We start from the raw sequence: 20,432 nt of genomic DNA, 5'->3' as shown, positions 1-20,432 counted from the left end.
TGTGTGTGTGTGTGTGTGTGTGTGTGTGTGTGTGTGGGGTGGAAGTGGTGGGGGGTTAGACGTTGATGCATGGGCCCAGTACTTTTGCCTCTGCGGTACTAAACAGCAGTTGTCCACTGCAGTGATGTGAAGTTTGTAGACGATTTGCTCCTTTTGTATCAATAATGAATAACGGGTGACGAGTCAAGTCTGAGAGAGCTGTCCTTGCTTTCTGTGCCAGTGGCAAGCTCTTATACTCCAAACCACATTCACACAACGCGATATACAGTACGTTAAAATAAATGTTAAGCTACTGTTCATCACCCATTAAGACCTGAAGCCGATTAAATAAATGTCTTCTAAATCTTAACAGTTTTCTGAAAAACGTATGTTGCTATATCCGTGGTGCATTTGGCAAATACACCCCCCCCCTCCCGTCAAAAAAATAAGTTGAATGGCAAAATAAATAAATGTATAAATAATTCTGTGCGATGGAGGGGAAAACGGACTCTAAACGGGAGCTACTACTAGGTGCTAAAGCTAAGCAGCTAACCATAGTGTTCCTAGGATGACCGTGTTGAGGTCTCGGAGGTACCGAGAGTAGGGGGGGAGATCATTCACGATTCTGTCCAGATCGGTACATAACTTGGACAGCGCTGAAACAACTGAAGGGTACTTCGCAACGCTCGGCACGGCGACTCGCTCGCCTTAGCTCACTCGGCGGTAGCCTGGGACCAGACGAATCTGCCGGTGCAAAAAAAAAATTGCCCTCAGCGATTTGGGTCTGGCACCGCTCCGTTGTAAATCCATTTCCTGCTTCCGAAGTCTGGGGTGACCAATCAGGGTCCAGTATTCAAATATGGAAGACTGCAATTGGTAGTTGGTTGTAGGTCTAACCAATTGAGTCCAGAGCCATTGTTTTCATCCCGCCCCTTGGGGGGGGAAAAATCCTCATAGAAGCACCAGACTCATATCCACGCAGTGATATAGTCTGGCTACGTGAGGCTAACTCGGCGGTGCCTCTCGTGGCTCAATAAGTCCCCTTCAGTCGGCGTGCCTCCGTCGGCGTCCGAAGACAATCGGTTCATTTCACATGATTATAAAGTTTAACGTTTTCATGTAATTCATGTTTTTCCCCACACTTTAATTAATTACAACATATAATAAGACTATTTATTTTATTCAGAATGACGTTTGAATCCATTTTCCGCTTGCTCGAGCGCACTTTTTTGTACCACAGGGACATCAAAGCCTCCCGCTTGCTCGAGCGCACTTTTTTCAATCTGACTGGTTTTCCAATCATACTGTGACATGTACATTCTTAATTTATAATATCACCTTGATCCATTGAAGTAGACTGTTTGATAGTGCTACAAAATGACAGGCGATTATACTGTCATGACTTGAGCTGCAAGATGTCCGACAGCAAAGTGTTTATCTTTGCCAAGCCATGCAGTAATAAAAGCTTGTTAATTTTTTAAACGGAACAGTGTGCCCTGGATATTTTTTCAAGTTCCACTGAAGTACTCTGCATACTGTGTTATTAAACAGGAATCTGTTTGAACTCGAGTGAACTCAAAAGAGACGACTCCAACATAATAGACAAGACTTTCCATCACCAGTATGTTGGGAACAATGCAGCTTACTGCACCGTTTTTTCCCCCTCTAGTTTTTTAATTCGGTCTGTGTCCTGGCTACAACACAACAGCCAACAGAACAGCAGAGGGCTATTAATCTACAAGGGCTAACTTCTACCGCTGCCCAGAACGTTACACTGGCGAGTGCTCTGTCTCTCTCACTCACAGAAACAAGCACGCACGCACGCGCCCACACACACACGCGCCCACACACACACACACACACACACACACACACACACACACACACACACACACAGAGAAAGCGCTGGACATGATGGATTTCCCATTTCCCAGTTGCGGCGTTGTTTCTCATCATCACAGTGTGTGTGCGTCTCAGTGAGAGCAATGGACTTGGGCTTCCCACTCTGATCGCATTTCAGACAATTTTTCTCTCGCTCCACCTCCCTCCTCTTCTGCTCCTGCATGTCCCCCAACACTCCTCACTACCTCAAATATTGCCTTTATTTTATAACCCGCTCACAGACGATGCAGCTCCCGCATCCATAAACAAACCTAAATGAGCTCCATCAGCTCTGTTAGCCACGTTATCTCCAGCCTCCTCTTCAGCTCAGACTCTCTGTCCTCAAGCGTTCCTCGTATAATCCACTTTATAACATCCACGTTATCTGTCCTGGGTGAGGGGTGATACAAGGACACAGAGGGTGATGAGGTTGAGCTGATTGGTCAGCTGCCGTATCAGCCCTAGGGATAATATGGCAGCTAAACAATCAGCGTAAGCTTAAATGCCACTGCATACTGTCCTGAAATGTGACCTTACTGCTGAAGGAACTTGCCATGTCAAAAATGGATGCCAAACACAGTTGCTGCAGGGTGGTTTGGTAAAATGTATGGCTGAGGAGACACTGGAGATCATCTCTGTGAGCCTACCATTTTCTTTGTGTGTCACGCATAGTGACGCATTGTGAGCTTGTAGATTTATTATGACACTTGCCCCCTCTACTCACACCTCATAGTCAAAGGGGATCTGGTTGCAAACATTCACAGTTGGGTACTAGGCTACATCTATCACCACTTTCCAAAAGCGAGGACAGGTTCCTTCCCTTCCCTCCTATCCTACCTCGAAGATGGTGAGGGCGTACGGGTGTCCCAAGTGATCATGGGAAGACAGCAACACTTTGCGGTTGTCTCCATTCAGGTCCACGCTGGACAGCAGGTGTAGCTTGGAATCCACCCAGTACAAACGCCTGTTAGGTAGGTCTGAAAGAGAAAGACAAGAAGGGAGAGAGAGAGAGAGAGAGAGAGAGAGAGAGAGAGAGAGAGAGAGAGAGAGAGAGAGAGAGAGAGAGAGGAAAAAGAGTTGCAAAATGTTTTGTTATTAAACCCTCTATACTTACTTCACCAGATTCCCAATGGCTTTATACTAGTCCCCTTCCTGTTTTACGGTAAATATCTTCGCCAAAAAAAGATCTGCTGTTTCAATGTATCCCCCAGAATAGGGTTCATGTGGTTAGATAAAGAGTGAGAGGACAAAAGAGGAGGGGCAGTAGCGTGGATGAGAAAGCGAGTTCGGGAGGAAGGGGTCATAGAAGGAGAGAAACATAAATAGAGAAATAAATGATACATGATGGAGAGGGAATGGGGTGAGTGGGACGGAAAAGATTAAAAAACAACGTGTGAAAACGGGTTGAGGGATTGTGAGCACTAGAGTGTGTGTGTGTGTGTGTGTGTGTGTGTGTGTGTGTGTGTGTGTGTGTGTGTGTGTGTGTGTGTGTGTGTGTGTGTGTGTGTGTGTGTGTGTGGGGGGGGGGGGGGGGGTTGTAGTGAGCAAAGAGAGAGGAGAAAAGAAAGGTCATTTGAAGAGAAAGGGCCCAGGGTGAGAGGTGTATGAATGTAATGGGCTGCTAGCTACAACATCAATCTTTTCTGACACGACAGCTGAGGCCCTCATGTCAAAAAATCACAGCTGTGATTGAAGCACTGCTGGTTGACTTCTCTGCAGGGAGAGGACGAGAGGGGGGGTGTCTACGTGCCCTTGAGCAAATCGATTAGCCTGGCTGAACTTGTTTAAATATAACCGTATATGACTGGAAATAACCAGAGAATACCTCCTGTATCTTGCAACCTTGTAAAGGCGGGAGGTTGAACACGCGCCGTGGAATGCGGTAGGGCTAGACCAACAAAATAATACTCAATTGAAGAGCGCAGCGGGCCAAAGCAGGCCAGAGAAACTGCAGAGTAATATTCATTCACCACTTCACCTCTCCCGGCTCAAGCAATCACTTATTCTGCTCGGCGCTCCGTGTAAAATCAAAGACCAGGGGGAAATAGGCCTCCCATCTCGAGACACGCCACAGGTGTGATTCTGAGCTCACACTCACCTAACTCGCAAACATAATTTGTTTTCATACAGATGTAGCGACACCTCAATTCCACCCCGAGCATGGCAACTCTGTACGCCTCAGGCAAGGGTGGCCGGGGAGAAATTGTCTGTTGCCGCGGAGGGATTTGGAAGAGATGATGGGAGGTATTGACGGCCTGGACTGAGTGGCTTATTCATTCAGGGGCCTGTCGTCCGACAAGATGATTTGATTGATGAGAGGGACACACAAACTGAGCCACAACAATAAGCCAGTCTCAACAGCAGAGGAACCAATCTCTGGGGTGCCTGGTGGCTCAGCCAGGTTACTGCACAAAACCATAATGTTGTTTGGCTCCCTGTGAGCCGTGGTGACGAGTTTGAATCCGATGCCAGTCTTGTCCATTACACGATCATTTTGTACGGGCACGAGAAGAATGAGAAAGGGGATCAGTGTACCACTCTAGATGGGTTGCGGTATGTACAGTAGGGGTGGGACGATATATCGATATCGCGATATATCGCGATACTTTCTCCCGCGATAACTAATCGATATACTGCCGAAAAATATCGATATCAAATTTTTTTTTTTTTTGTGATGCGTTGTTTTTCCTACTACCAACTGTTTGGTGCTATTTTATGTGTTTATGAATTGAATACAAGGACTATCGTGATATATCGTTGGTGAAATTTCATGCAATATATCGTGATATCGCAATATATCGATATTTTCAGATATCGTGATATATCGTTGGTGAAATTTCTTGCAATATATATTGAATATCGTGATATCGCAATATATCGAATATCGTCGAATATCGTGAAATATATTGTTATCGTGGGCCTAATATCGTGATATATATCGTATCGTGAGGTACCCATATCGTCCCACCCCTAATGTACAGTATGGTATCCATCTCAGACATGCCTGCATCTAAACTGCCCCCAAATGAAGGGGTTCATGCTCCATTTAGGGAGTTCATCAAAAACCCACCCACTTGAATGGAGAAAAATTCTTTCTGACACCAGCAGGGGTAAAACAGCGAAACTACAGGCCATTCATATGAACTGTCACTTCCTATACAGTGTATAGACTAAATTTCAAAGCCGGATGCTGGTCCCTTGGCTTCAATGCAAACTCTGGGTTCTGGGGGCTTGGGTGCCACAGCAGCAATCACAAAAAAACTGTGCTTTGGAGTCCTGTGATGAAAGGCTGAATGGAGTGATGTATGAAAAGGCAGTAGCACCAGGAGAAGTGTGAGATCTAACACAATCACTGCAATCTCTGCTGTCAAGCAGCCTGTTGACTCATATTATCATCATACAGTATATTGTCAGTGTTAATATCCATCCATCCATCCATCCAGACCTCATGGATCATAGTTTTGTTGAAGCTGATAGGATTTTTGTATTTGTGTTTTTGTTGTCATTTTGTTGTCCACTTGAGTGTGTGGGAGATTATTTATTTAACCAATACCAGACGGTAAGGGCGCTCTCTTTTTTCTGCCTTCATTCCTCCCAGTAATTTGATAGAATAAATAATTATTTTCTTATTTCACTTTTGTCAAACTAAAGGGTTGTGATGAAGTATGAATTAGCCTTAAGCATCTTACCCAGGGTGATTCCGTTGGGCCACTCAATGCGTTCTGACACCAGAATTTGTCGGTCCACTCCATTCATCCCTGCCTTCTCTATCTTGGCCAGACCTCCCCAGTCTGACCAGTACATGAACCTAGGGGGAGATAAATACCAGTTAGAACACAAACAGCAGTATTTGCTTGAATATGAGAGCAAAAGTACTAGCCTCTGTCTGGAGACTGCACAAAGCTTGTTATCAGCTGCAGCGGATGTAAAGGTCACAGACACTCATCATCAAGTGTGTACTTGACAGTTTCATAACTTAAACAAGTTACGTAAATAAGAATGGTTGCTTTATGCCGTTTGTCCAGTTTGATTGTATAGCACATCTCAATGCTCTCTCTCTCCCTCAATATGCAGTAGTATCTCTCTCTTTCTATCTCGCTCTGACTTCATCTCTCTCTGAGTGTTCCCTTTTGAAACAGACATTGCAGGCAAGCAGGTGGTAGAACAACAGAACAACAGAACGTTTCCATTAAGTTTGCGTGTGTGTGTGCGTGTGCGTGTACATGTACGTGCGTGTGTGTGCGTGTGCGTGTGCGCGCGCGCGCGTGCGTGTGTGTGTGTGTGCGTGCGTGCGTGTGTGTGTCTCAGTTAAACTTGCTCTGCCTAGGCTATATTTGCATGTATTTCATGCTTGTCTACCTTCAAAATATTGTCAACAGTCCTTGGGGGAATAAGAGACACCAGAAACGGAGAAAGCAGACCTAGGTACAATAATGTTACAAAATAGAATTTGTGTCATCCTTTTAGAAGCATACTTATAGTACTAGACGTATGTGTGTGGATACATAATATACTGTATAATACCAATACATCTTATATAAGGCTACATGTAGCTCAACATTGCTGCTCCGTCTTGATCTCCTCCCTACATCTCTCCCTTCTTTCCCTCACTCTTTTGGCCTTCTACCCACCCTTGGTGTGGGTCCACGGCGATGGCTCGCGGCTCGCTCAGCTCAGTGGCGATCAGCACTTTCCTCTTCCTGCCGTCTACTGTGGCGACGGAGATGCTCTTGTCGCCAGAATCCGTCCAATAGATGTTTTTGTGGACCCAGTCGACGGCCAGGCCCTCGGGGGAGTGGAGCTCTGACTCGATCAGCGTCACCTGCTCTGAAGCGTCGCTCGCCTTGTTGATGTACGCACTGCAGGGGGATGAATGGATGAATGAATGATTTCATTTGACACAATAATACAATATATTGTACATGGAAAAAACATCAAAATTGGGCAAAAAAGTCACATTGCGGACCAGGGTCCATTGCGGTCCCGAGACAAGGCAGGCAGGGAAAAGGAGGGACAAATTTGCAACTCCTCCTATTATTACATTAGTCATTGGGGGGGGGGGGGGTCTTAATTACAAAATGTTGAAACAAAAAGACATGATATCTAATCATATCGGACAACGCAATATAATTTTAAAAGGCTCAATTCTTTCCTTGTTTAGGGTTAGAGAGTAGGAACGCTACAAGGCAGCTAGCACAGATAATACAGGAAGAAAGAGGTTGGATCCTACAGTATAGGTTCAGAAGAGGTAATTGCAGTTACAGGGCTTAATCACTGCACTATCTCTGAGCAAAAAATGAATGTAACACTGGTCACAGACAGAGAAAGAGGCATGTATTTGTTCGACACAAAGCAAACGTTGTACTGTACACATATGGTACACTTGTCAGACTTTGCTGTCATGTCCACAGCAATTTCCCCTCTCTGCTCAACCACATAAACCCTACAGTATATACAGTACAGTACTTCAATGACCGGGTCCCCCAGGTGTCTATTCTTGGCCCCTTCATTTTCCCCCTCTACAACAAATCTCTTAGCCGAAAATAGCCGATCTACGACGCGCCGCAACGCGTTATTATGAGCGCTTAGATCGGCTATGTTCGCCTATTATGGCATGCACAGAATAGGGACACTATAGGATTCAAGTGGTTAGAGTTAAGATAATGCTCAAGAGAACGTGTACACCTCTGATACACCGCCTCACAGTGTGTGTGGGTGGGTAATGGGGACCCTTCAGGGGTGCCGATGCCCTGTCAACGCCACCTTAACCTGACACCTCCGTAACGACTTGGGTTACCCCTCCGAGCAGCGCCTCCGAGGGAGAACACGCCTGTCTCCTTTCATCAGCGGCTCACAAAGAAACCTGCAATTGTTTTTTTTTTCCTCTCTTTGTCTCAGCGGTTCCATCTCTTTCAATCGAGTTCTCTCTTTTCCAAACTACAGTAGCATCCCCATCGCGTTACCCTCCTGTCTTTATCCATGCCTTCATCCTTGAACTCCATCTCTTTTTCTGTCTCCTTCTGTCAACACACGTCTCTGTCTCCCCCTTCCTGCCACATTTGTCTCTCTTTTTGTGTCTCTTACTGTCACCATCTGTTTCTCCTTTCCTGCCACATCTGTCTCTCTTTTTCTGTTTCTTATTGTTACGATCTGTCTCTGTCTCACCTTTCCTGCCACATCTCTCTCTCTCTTTCTGTCTCTTAAGGTCAACTTATGCTTTGCGCAACAAGTGTCGAACAGCACGTTGCCCCGTGTCTCAGGACGTTCTGAGTTTTGAGCATTCATACTGTCTCCAAATCGCTGACAGCGTTGCCACATAATGTAATCATGGAAGTGAATGTAATCTTGTGCATATCCGTGGTAACAGAGCTTACTTAGTCTTCCCAGGCAATCAGAGTACGCAACATTTAATTTTTCCAGAGGTGCGCAACAACCTCTGCGAAGGTCTGTCGTAACACATTTTTGTCATTTAGACGTCACTTTAGTCCTGCGACGCACTGTCACCATCTGCCTCCTTCTCTCCTTTCTTGCCACATCTGTCTCTCTGTCTCCCCTGCAGCCTCTCCCACCTCACCTCACTCTCCTCAACTTACCTTGCGTTTCCTTAATTAGCGCTCTACTGTCCTTGTAGTCTGTATATTCTGTCTCAGAAACCTGTTTGGAAATTGTTTGCCTGTAGCGGACTGCCTTCCTGCTTTCAACCTTTTGGGTGATTGAATACATTGAATGAATAGAAGCTGTCTGCCTCCGGTGGTCCGCACTTGGGTTCTTTCCCCTGACACACATGTAACACCTGCCCCTATCTCCCTCACCCCCCATCTGCCATCTTTGTAAACACACCAATCTCCTCGCTACTGTAGTACGTAGGAGGCTTGTATAAGTATTATTACGTTGTTCACTCTTGACTCTATGATGTCACACTACTATCATAATTATTCATACCAGAATGCCAAAGATAAAGGTAAAAATCACTGTCAGGAATTCTGTATCGATCAATATTTGACCGAAATGAGTCTGAGATTATAAAATAGAAGATACTTGGTACTTGAGCTCAAGTACATTAAACACTCAGGTTGGTGGCCAAGTAGGGAGAAAGCACAGCTTTATATTCTACCACAGGTCTCCTACACTGGAAAACTAGACAATATAATGTTACGGCAACTTTATGGTAATGGTAAACATAACGTCCAAATGTATGCACTCAATTACATTGTAAGATCCTCAGTTAATTTAACACTGAGAGAGTCTACAAATGGAACCAAATTGATTCATTTGTACACTCTCTCAGTTAAATTAACACTGAGGATTTTACGATAGAGGGACATACTGTAGAAGGGAGAGATTCCCGGTCTGGAGCAAAGGATTGAGTGGGAGACGGATGAGTCCGGGGGTCAGGAAGCAGAATGTGTCATTAATTGGCTGTGTTAGACGTTAGCATACTGTCATATTGTGCTAGATTACCCTGGGCTCCATTCCCACATCCCGGAGGTCTATAAAACACTTGCCTCTCACTCAGGGGTTAATTTGAGCAAAGGGCATGGCATATGTTAGCACACACCGTACTACCAAATGCTTTCCACTCATTAATTATAGGTTCCAGTTTAACCACTTCTAAAACCCTATACTTAAGTTGATCAGAGTCGCCCGGGGGTCTAATAGGCCCCCTCCTTTTTTCCCTCTACACCAAATATCTTCCGCGAAAATAGCCAATCTAGACCTGCTACTTTCCAGATTCCCTGTTCAGTATAAAGGGCAACTCCTCACAAATAGTTACGCTTGCTGTTTGATAAATCATGAGTTCTCAAGATCAAATCCAGATCAATTTTAGAAGGACTTTAAAAGGTTTTGTGGAATAGAAACTTTAAATCCTATCCAGATACTCGATCTGTCATTTTAAAGCTACATTCCATAAGTTTTAGGTAATTGCAATAATGTTCAATAAAAATGACTGTACATTCAGTATTCAATCCAATGTGCAATCTGCTTCAAATGACTTTATTGACCTTGTTAACCAGTCAGTGTCGTACCCTACACATGACATGTCTCAATGGAATAGTAGGGAGACCACCTCCAACAACTGCAAATGTGCTAGTTATATTAATACTCTACTATACCAATTGGTTAGAATAACATTCATAAATACATCCCAGATTGACTTGATACCAGACAAGTGGGGATAATGTATAAAGTTATTATCTTGCCAATCTGTTCGATAAACATCAAAGTGACAAGGGAGAGTTTTTTTGTTTGTTGACAAGACAAGGCTGTTTGGTGCAGGGTGATTAGACAGAGACAGATGAGGCCCATATGAGGAAGCAGATTGTACCGTTGCAGTTAATTGGCGTGTTATTGTTTGCTACAGACATCTTCATCATGGAAGTTGGCACGTCATCGACCCATACCATACCAGTCACTGTTGATTAGCCAGCAGCACAACACTGACACAGAGAGTGAAGTGACAAGAATCAGTTTTATAACTGCAACTGTTCTCATCTGATAAGAGGAACGCTATGTCCTAAAGCTAAATGATTAAATCGTTAAGAAGGCGCCTGGGTACGAGAAGCAATAAAGCGGCATTAACACTGACATTTAAGGCCTTTAGCCCTTTTTATCACATCACTGAGTATCCAGAAGAGGATGCAAGCAGCGGAATTAATCAAAAGGACTGAAAATACAATGATGAAAACAGAATTTAAAAAATGATTTATTTTTCCAGAAGTCATAGAAAATCCTTTTTAGGTGTTAGTAGAAGAGGAGATCTATAGGGACAGAGATTGGTTAGAGATGGAACCTTAATAGATGAGCATAGAAAAGCATGTTAAGCATTAACAGCAAATGTGAAACGGCTGACAGCTAAAGTTATGTGATTCAACGATGCTCAGCCAGAGTGCTAAAACATAATAGCAATAAAGTTGATTGTATGCAATGTGCTGCACTTCTACAGTGAACACTCAAGTCCATGAATACACACTTAAGAGTTATTGCAAGTGAAAGCAATGGTGTCAATAGATTGAGCTTAAGGTATTATTTGATCCTGTGGAGTCAGCCACAGAAATAGAAATAATTTACTTTCTTAGTGTGGCATATTCCAAAAACAATATTTACAAAGTGCTTCACGATCAATAAAAGGCAGAAACAATAGACAGGTAATGACATCTTTCTACCAGAATCAGCCGTGACACCCATGGAGTGCACAGTCAGCGTTGTGGAGGGTCTCACAGCACACACGTGCTCCAACTGACTCCACACTTTGCACAAATATTGCTCAGTGCTCTGGCTATTGGGATAGCTACTTTCCGCACATTAATGTACTTACAAGATGTATAGTTTGTATGAAACTCGGTCACTAGGTCGCCCTAGCGCCGGAAGTGGTCTTACACGATATGCGTCACACTGAGAGAGAGGGAGAGAGAGAGAGAGACATACTGTAGTTCTTACGGCAGTATGTCAATACAGTCTGTTTTCCAAACAGACTGTATAAAGGCATACAATCTGCCTTTTCAGAGAGATCTTATAGATCGCGACACAGCGAGTACACATTCTATGAGTTGCAGTTCTATACCGTAATTTATACTTCTGTATTATGTCATTCGCCAAAAAGAGCAGATCTGCTTCCACCGGTTCCTCCCCTTTTAGTAATCTGCTCTTGCAGCGCAGCACAGTATCAAGCACTCACTGTACAGACATACAAGACACACAGAGGAGTTGTTCCCTAAATAATTCGACATCAGTCAATGGAACTGGTTAGGATATTGAAAAGCCGACACATTGCTTATTTGCAAAGTTTGCAACAACGATGTTAGAACGTCACTCGACGTTAGAACTGTTTAAACGCAGCACACAGGTGAAACAGCGAGCCTCTAGTAGCAAAAAAAACGATTTATTGACATACCATGCAGTGCGGTACACCATGCACAATCTGTGTTTTGGAATCTCTGTTTGGACATCCTGCAACAAACTATTCATTCTTTAGAAAAGCCAATTATTCTTTCTTAATTTCTCTCCCAATTCATTGCTATTCCAACTAACCCTCCCCACACATTTTTGACACTGCTATTGCAACCCCCGGCTTCCCTACAAATTGCGTCGTATAGACGCTCGGCTAAGCTGGATGCACCGTAGTGAAATCAAACCCCTAGAAGAGAAGGAAAAGGTCTAACTTCAATACTGGACATCTGACAACATAAGCCCTGTTGTAGTATCGGCAGTGTTGGAAGTTCATTTGAAATTCCTTTTCTGGGCATGTCATAATAGGCTTTTTTTTGTGAGCTTGTAGACTATTTTCTGCAAAGAGGTCTGGTGTAGAGGGGAAAAATGGACCGTTGGGGGACACTGGACACTGGTCAATGAAATTTAGAGGGTTTACGTGGTTAAAGTCAAGTTTAGCATGAAAACTGCGTTTATTTGTCCTTGCGGTCACGTGTCTTTGGGTATGAGCATGTTGACTATGTGTGTGTGTGTGTAGATGAGTAATGATGGTAATTATTTAGGCAGTGAAATTAGCAAGAGCATATGGCTCAACTGAGATGATATAAGGTACCTCCCACTGCCTGCAAGCCATCACGGCGACACACACACACACGCACATGTACACACTTGAGACAAACATCCACGCATGCCAATGAGACAAAGTGTGTGTGTGTGTGTGTGTGTGTGTGCGCGCGCACGCGCACGCGCACGCGCACGTGTGTGTGTGTGCACGCGTGTGCGTACGTCAAGGACAAACAGAACACCTTTCACTGTCAGACAGATGACGCAGCCCTCCAGGTGTGGCGAGCACGCACGCGCACGCACACGCACACACACACACACACACACACACACACACACACACACACACACACACACAGAGAGCCCTGCAGGTGTGTGTCAGTAGCAGAAGGTGTGACAGGTTGGGGCAGACAGCATAGAGGAGAAACATAGAGAACCGTAGAGAATGGAACACAATTCACCGTTCCACCAAAATATATTGCTTTAGGTCTGCTGTGGATCACATTCGCTTCTAAAGAAACCTCATTATTAAGTGTAGTTTTCAAACTTTTTGTGCCAAAGGCACAGCAAAGTGCAAGTCAAAGTCTCATGGCACACATGTATATTTTCTGAGGGTACAAAAAGTGCCTCTGTATTGGGAAACAAGTGCACACAAAGTAAGTACTTATAGTACATTTAAAAAATAAATCATAACTTTGTATAGTTGTATACAGTATTACAATAAAGTAGCTGTCACACAATCCCAAGGCACACCGGCCTGGACAAGTCTCACGGCACACCACTCAGTTAGACATTGTGTGTGCGTGTGTGTGTGTGTGTGTGTGTGTGTGTGTGTGTGTGTGTGTGTGTGTGTGTGTGTGTGTGTGTGTGTGAGCGTGGTTGCATGCATGTTTGTGCGCGTACTGTACCTGTAGATTTTGCGATGATACAGATCGCACCAGTACATTTTGTTTGTGGAAACGTCTACATCCAGGGCAACAGCGTTCTTCAGTGTGGGCACCACCTGTGTGTATTCACTCTTCAGCAGGTCTATACGACGGATCTCATGTCGGTTGGTGAACATCAGGTATGGACTCTTTCCTGAGGAGCAAGGGAACCACTGTCATGCTAATGCCATGTAGTGCACTTTAGTTTGAAATCAACTTTTAAACTTTTTTCACCTTCTTTTTGGTACTTTGCTGTGGGGGTACACTGTAAAAGTGTATGAGCCGTTCATTTAGAGAGGGCATACAGTAAGTGATATTCTTTCGTTTAAAAAAACAACATAGCCACATTCAACTGGCCATAACTATGGAATGGATTATCGCGACGGCAACCCCCCCCCCCCCCCCCCTGATTCTCCCCCCTAAGTCTTTTGAGACGATCGCCGGGTGGACATATTCTATGATTTTTCAAAGGTTAGTAAAAACGCTCGAAAATCGCTGGCAAGGGCAGCTATTGACGATGTTTTAACTCTGGCAGTTAAAGAGTTAAGGATACATGCTACAAGATCTGTCACTCGTAACACATCCGACCTATGAGGAACATACTGTACACCAAATGACAATGAAACAGAAGAACCAAAGTCAACCTGTATTAAAAAGATCAGGTCACATCACAAAAGAACATTATGAGCTGTATGTGTATAAAACCTTCACAAGTTTTAATGACAATTGGCACTATCCCGTAGCACTGTCAGATACTATCGGGTGTCAACACGTGTGACCCAACCTAACCAAACAAAATGAAAAACGGTTCATGCCTCAAGAGTTATACTGTCTCAATTATGAAAATAATACCACACATGGAAAATGTCCCATTCACTCCAGGAAGGAAAATCCAAGTACACACATTGAAAGACTTTTTGCTGGAAGGGATGGGGTGTACAGTACTTCACCTAATCTGTCTGTCAACAATGGCAACAGTGGTAAAATGCATGGAAAATATTGTCTGAACCAATTTGAACAAAAGTGACAAAAACACTTTCAGTAATATTTCCTGTGTTCTGGAAAGATTTGACAAAATATTTGTGCAAGTAATATTTGAGCGCGTGTGTGCACAACTGCGCATACAGTATGTGTGTGTGCACTGACCCTTGGGCATGGTTTATACATTTAAAAATGGTTAAACTGCTTTTGATGCTATTATAACATCCGGGATTCGAACCCAAGTCTCCTATGTCTAAAGCCAACATCTTAACCGCTAGACTAAAGGGACTTCCCAATAGACTAGAGGACACGTTAGAGTTTCAGGTCATCAGGCTGAGGCTGTGAGCCACTCTGCTACACTATAAATTGGAACATTTCCTCCTGGAACCCCTTCATGGACCCCCTGGGGGGCCCAGACCCCACTTTGAGAACCGCTGAACTAGAGGCCTTTCCTGGTTGAGTCATGGACTGCGAGCGGGGGTCACTTCACAGCTGCTGTTGCATTCTACCGCTCCTCTGGGATGCTGCTGCTGCTGCCGTTCCAAATGTTGTAAAAATAGTCTTTGGCTGTTAGCCGCTGGGCCGGCCGGCCGCCCGACAGTGTAGAAAGAGCAGCTTGTTGTACAGTACCATCATTTGTGTAGCGAGCCTATAATTTTATGTTTGTTAACTGGCAGGTCCTACAGACACCTGGCTCTGTTATCATTTATGTTCTCACAGCATGCATTATTGATGAGGTGAACTTGAATTAAGCATTCAGTGTGTGCTCTCTCTATCTTGTGTGTGTGTGTGTGTGTGTGTGTGTGTGTGTGTGTGTGTGTGTGTGTGTGTGTGTGTGTGTGTGTGTGTGTGTGTGTGTGCGCGTGTGTGTCTCTGTGTGCATGTGTGTGTCTCTGTGTGTGTGTGTGTGTGTGTGTGTGTCTCTGTCTGTCTGTCTGTCTGTGCGTGCGTGCGTGCGTGCGTGCGTGCGTGCGTGCGTGCGTGCGTGCGTGCGTGCGTGCGTGCGTGCGTGCGTGCGTGCGTGCGTGCGTGCGTGCGTGCGTGCGTGCGTGCGTGCGTGCGTGCGTGCGTGCGTGCGTGCGTGTAATGAAGCATACTGCACAGGTACATAAAACAGCCCCAACACTAGCTGGAGATGACATGTAGGTCTATTTTTGGTGCTACCGCCAGTCAAAACTGTGTCTGTGGGTTGTTCTCCTCGTCCTCAGTTAAAAATGTGTGCACGTACGTGGCACATTTTTCATCACAGCGAGGGGGGACATGACACGTGCATTTGCATAATTGTCACACAGAGTATGGAAGGTCGGCTATGGCTCCATCTCTGAACTCTCAAACAAATGTGCACACGCACGCAGCACACAAGCATGTGCATGCACACAGACAGGTACGTGGATAAAAATACCAGTGTGTATGTACCATGTCTGACACTGACACATGCAGTACACTGACTCTCGCTCCAGTACAGCAGACAGCCTCATGATGTGTGAAACACATTCCCTCCAGCTCCATTATTATCCTTCTAACTGCACTGCGTTTAGTTTTCATTTAGCTTTGCATTTTAAACCTTTATTATGTCACGCCTCATTGCCTCATGGCTGACACACACATACACTGTGTGTTCGTATTACTATACCTGTGAGGACGTCAAGATCTTATGACCTCTATGCCTGAAGAAGGTCTATAACCGAAATGTAAATAAATCTAATTTTGCACAGTTTTGAGTGTGCAGAGGCTGCCTTTTATTGTTCATTTGGTTTCCTTTTGGCTCTAGCACCTAACCCAAGCCTACTGGCAGATGAGCTGTATTTTTTTCACTGTAAATTACCTTTATAAAATTGCCATTTTACACCCTAACCCTAAAGCCAGAGTTATACTTAGTTGTTTCTCTAGTGAGGATGGAATAGGACTGTCACAATATCTCAGGCGTGCTACACCATGGGCTACTGCACAGGGAGAACATATGCTATTTCTACAAGTTGCACAAATACAATCACTTTCCTCTCATTACTGGTCTTGTGCTCATCAATTTTCAACTGCTGCTCAGAGAAAGATGGACAGAGAAAGACAGACAGACAAGGAGAAAAAGAGACAAATAGCCAATCTACAAGCTCACAAGCTCTGCTTGTAGATCGGCTATTTTTGGCAAAGATATGTTGGTGTAAAGGGAAAAAAGAAGAGGACCAAACCCCTGGGGACCACGGTCGACAAAGTATATACTGTAGGGTTTAAGTCGTTAGAGACAAAGAACACAAACAAAAACAGAGTTGAATAATAAAGTGTAGTATTATCCCCCTCGAGCTCATTCTCTGCTCTGTTTAAGTCGCTTAACAAGAACACTGGCTCTCAGATACATCTTAATCTGCACCACAGACTCAGGCCTGCTCTCCCCTGTCAGCCAATTAAGATAAAGCTTTGAAAGGATAAGTTGTGTTGTCAGATAGAATAGAAGCATCGATTGGATGCACACCACAGCCGCCGTTAGTATTGTTATGCGGACTGGTAAAACAAATACAAAATCATTGGTATACTGCTCGCCAACGCGGGGAGATGGGAAGGAAAAATATGAAATTACAAATAATATGAGAGCTGATGTTGATGCTTATCGATGCACAGTCTAATGGATGGATGTCTGTGTTATTGTTATTATGAAGATGTGCTGCGTGGAAGTAAATATGCATCCACGCCAGTGATGCCAAGCAATCTGTGTTATGTGATAATGAGAGATGGCACGACAGCTAGGACTGTCTCTAAACTTTTCTGTCAACTAAACAAATTAACATCGAATGTCAAAATCGATATCACACACTCCCCGTAATTTGCTTGGGTGTCATGGACAGCAAGATACATGGAGAAAGAGAGAGAGAGAGACAGAGACACAGAGATAGAGAGAGAGAGAGAGAGAGAAAGAGAGAGAGAGAGAGAGAGAAAGAGCAGGACACAGAGCTGAAGGAGAGTTTATGTTTAGGTAGTATCTGTCTCGCGTAGCCAGACAACTATTCTCCGAGTGCTATATAGAGTCTGGAACCACACCTCTTGAAATCCGAGGCAGGAAGCTGGCATCTGTTCGTCATTTCCGTTCACGAAAATAGATTTAAAAATATCGTTACATTTTATTTCCATTTCTGCTAAGCAGCAAACTATGCTTAGATGATTTTTTTTTATTAAACATTTTTTATCCCACAATTTTGTAACCCTTTTTCACCCGGTGCCAATTTTCTAAGTGATCCTGGGCGCTACACTCCCCCCACCAGCCTAGGGAGCCCAGGGCCGAGCTCATGCCTCCTTCAATGCATGAGAGCCAACTGGCCTTCTTATCACCTGACAGGGGGGAGTTTCCCCGTGGAATGAACACGTTATTCCAACCAGTTCCCTTCCCCTCCATCAGGCGCCCGGGTGTCATGGGGAGGCGGTATAGCGACCTGGATTACTACATGTTTTTTTTAGGGTATTAACTACCCTAGCAGACACAGGGAGAACATGCAAACTCCACACAGAGAGGCCCTTTCACCAACCCCACCTAGGGTATGGGCGCTGATGAGCTTAGATGATTTTTATTAGGATTTATATTAGGATACATTTGCACATTTGCGCGATACACAAGTCGAAACGGAAGTGGGGGAGGCGGGGCATCCACTTTCCCCCTTAATCATCAACAGAGCTTCCGTTCTCCAGACTGCATGACCGGAAGCATTCGGAAATTGTGGGAGGCAACAGCCTGGCCACGCAAGACTAATGTTTAGGGAGTGTACCGTACTCTAGCTGTACTATGTCTTTATCTCAGCTATATCCTTGCACAAAAACTGTGACTTCAGCACTTGAAGTTACCAGACGTGAACTCTTGTTATGACAGAAAATAATGATTTTATGATACATTATGTTACTTTGTTACTGCCTCTCTTTTACACAGCGACACACAGCACAAATAAGTCAAGTTGACGACTCAGTGGCATCAGGGAAGTAATGGCCTGAATATAAACAATAAACATAATTAGTGTAGCGCAAGCCTTTATTCAAGGGGGGTGGGTGGGGTTATTATGTGCTGAGTGCTCTGGCATACTCAGAATAATAACAAAACCAAATGCACAAACCGCAGCTTAAAGCAGTGAACGGCATACGACTCCAACCTGGGACTACGCTTTTAATTAGTATTGCAAGCATAATGATCAAATGCCAGTCTGAACTTAATCTGCTGATACAATACACCTAGGTATTAGGATCAGAAATTTATACGAAGAGTGTCTGAAGCACTCAGATTTCCACCAAACTTTTCACTCGCTCCAAAGGTCACAGAAGTTTGGACAATTATCTGGGGATGTTTCGGCGGCTGCTAACAAGTAGCAAACTTGAGCTGGGAAGGCAGAAATAATGGAGCCAAATACGGCCTGGCATGTGGCTTGGGGCTGCGTAGAAGTGCAACGCGATGGTGTTGTGTTTTCAATGCACTCTGCACATGACTGGGCGCCTCCGGCAAAAACAAACGGCTGCAGTTTTGCAGCATGGCCCGCGAGACACACTTAATGACACTGTCACTTCAGCTGTCACATCGCATTGCATTGCATGACAAAGCATGCCAGTCAAGCTGCCCAATCCAACTGGAAATGTGTGCATGACGCTTGAAGCAACGCTGCTGTGTGACTGCAATGTGCATGTTGTGTGCGTCTGAAAAGTTGAGTGTTTGCCTTGTGAATGAGTGTGTGTGCTTGCCTTGCGCGTATATATGAAAGCGCTGTACATGCAGACAAGCATACCGGTAGCTTCATTAAATCCACATTACCTCAGCCTCACAAATCAAACGCCTCTATTTTTACAGTCCTGAGCCCATCCCGTGACCCAGAGTAAATAAGCCACTGCATAAACAACAACAATAATAATAATAATATTCCACCTCCCTTGTGAATCTATGTCCGCTGCACACTGAGGTCAACAACGTGTACACAGAGCTCCTCCCTATTACTTCCATGGGCAGAGAGTTACTCTGACAGTGCGTCCATCCAAACCAACACCCCACCCCAACCCTCTCAGCCTCCTCCATCCCATCCTGCTCTAATAAATGCCTCGGCTTCTGACAAGGACTATTTGCTCTGTCTAGCGGTAATAAAGATTCACACAGCGAGACGTGAGGCAATCAATGGGTGTTTTTTACGCCACTTAAGTTGAGAGCGGAGGCGCGTTCCCTGCTTCAAGCTCTCTCATTACCGCACCAGTTCTCTCCATAATGACTAAGACTGATGGCTCTAATCACTTAACCCCACCCCCCACCCATCAAAAAGTACATTTTTGGTGTGTATCAATTGGTCAGGAGTCCTTTTCACTATGTAGCTCAATTGGGATAGGTTCCATTCCCACTAGGGACCATGTTGTAAGGCATGTGATGACAAGTGCATCAACAGTGCACTTTCGTACCCTCCAACAGTGCATTGACTGTCTGTGTAACATCTTATACTTGAATACTTTATTCAGGGCCGGCGCTCTAGGCAGCCGCCTAGGGCGCCATTTAGAGGGGGGCGCCGAAATGGGAAGAAAAAAACACCAAATCTTTTTGGTGGTGTAGTATTCTGAAATGAATGATGACACTTGCGCAATTGATATTCTAACACTTGTTTGTAGTTTGCAAGTCACATCACTGTTTGCATGAGTGAATTAACCTTGTGACAGCCTACTGCCCTGTCTGTCTGTCTGCATCGTTTGTCACAGATGAAGGCAACGGAATAACAAAATACAACTGCATTCCAAAAAAGCTTCAGACCTCCCTTTAAGACCCAGGACGTGATCTCTCATTCATGCCAACTTGCCATGGTGCAAAGTGTTTACCATGGGGCCTTAGAGGCGTGTAGAACCTCACTGTGTCCCAAAGTGACTCGACGCTGTTCTGAGGAGATTGGGGGGAGAGATTGGGAGGAGGGCCGACTGCTAACTTTTTCATTACACAGGACTCCAGATTGAAAAAGATGGCAAATATTTACCTTTGCACAGATTGCTTTGCAAGACCTGAATACAAAGCTTTCCCAGGTTCCCACAGGGCTGGAATGGGGTAGGATGTAACCCAGTAGCCAGGCATGCTACTATACTGTAGATTGGTGAGCATATGAGCATATGTTTGTGTGTGCGTGTGCGTGTGTGTGTGTGTGTGTGTGTTCTTAAGTGGTGTACTGTATGTACAGTATGTGTGTGATA

The 20,432-nt window shown here is 44.6% G+C and overlaps 1 protein-coding gene across 2 annotated transcripts in view; it reads right to left on the bottom strand.

The window, feature by feature from the left end:
* Positions 1-20,432, bottom strand: part of lrp8 (low density lipoprotein receptor-related protein 8, apolipoprotein e receptor) — a gene marked incomplete at its 3' end in the record, with an annotated part of 245,237 nt that overhangs the window by 17,977 nt on the left and 206,828 nt on the right. For both annotated transcript variants that reach the window (XM_080430722.1, XM_080430721.1), the window contains exons 10-13: positions 13,260-13,431; positions 6,492-6,719; positions 5,550-5,668; positions 2,698-2,837 (exon numbers count right to left, since the gene is read on the bottom strand). In XM_080430722.1, coding sequence (XP_080286848.1) covers positions 2,698-2,837; positions 5,550-5,668; positions 6,492-6,719; positions 13,260-13,431 — 659 coding nt within the window. The remainder of the gene's footprint in view (positions 1-2,697; positions 2,838-5,549; positions 5,669-6,491; positions 6,720-13,259; positions 13,432-20,432) is intronic.

Source organism: Gymnoscopelus braueri (genome assembly GCF_963280865.1).
Source record: "Gymnoscopelus braueri genome assembly, chromosome: 6".
Taxonomy (NCBI): domain Eukaryota; kingdom Metazoa; phylum Chordata; class Actinopteri; order Myctophiformes; family Myctophidae; genus Gymnoscopelus; species Gymnoscopelus braueri.
The sequence above is the reverse complement of the archived record's forward strand: the minus strand, read 5'-3'. Positions and strand labels throughout refer to the sequence as shown.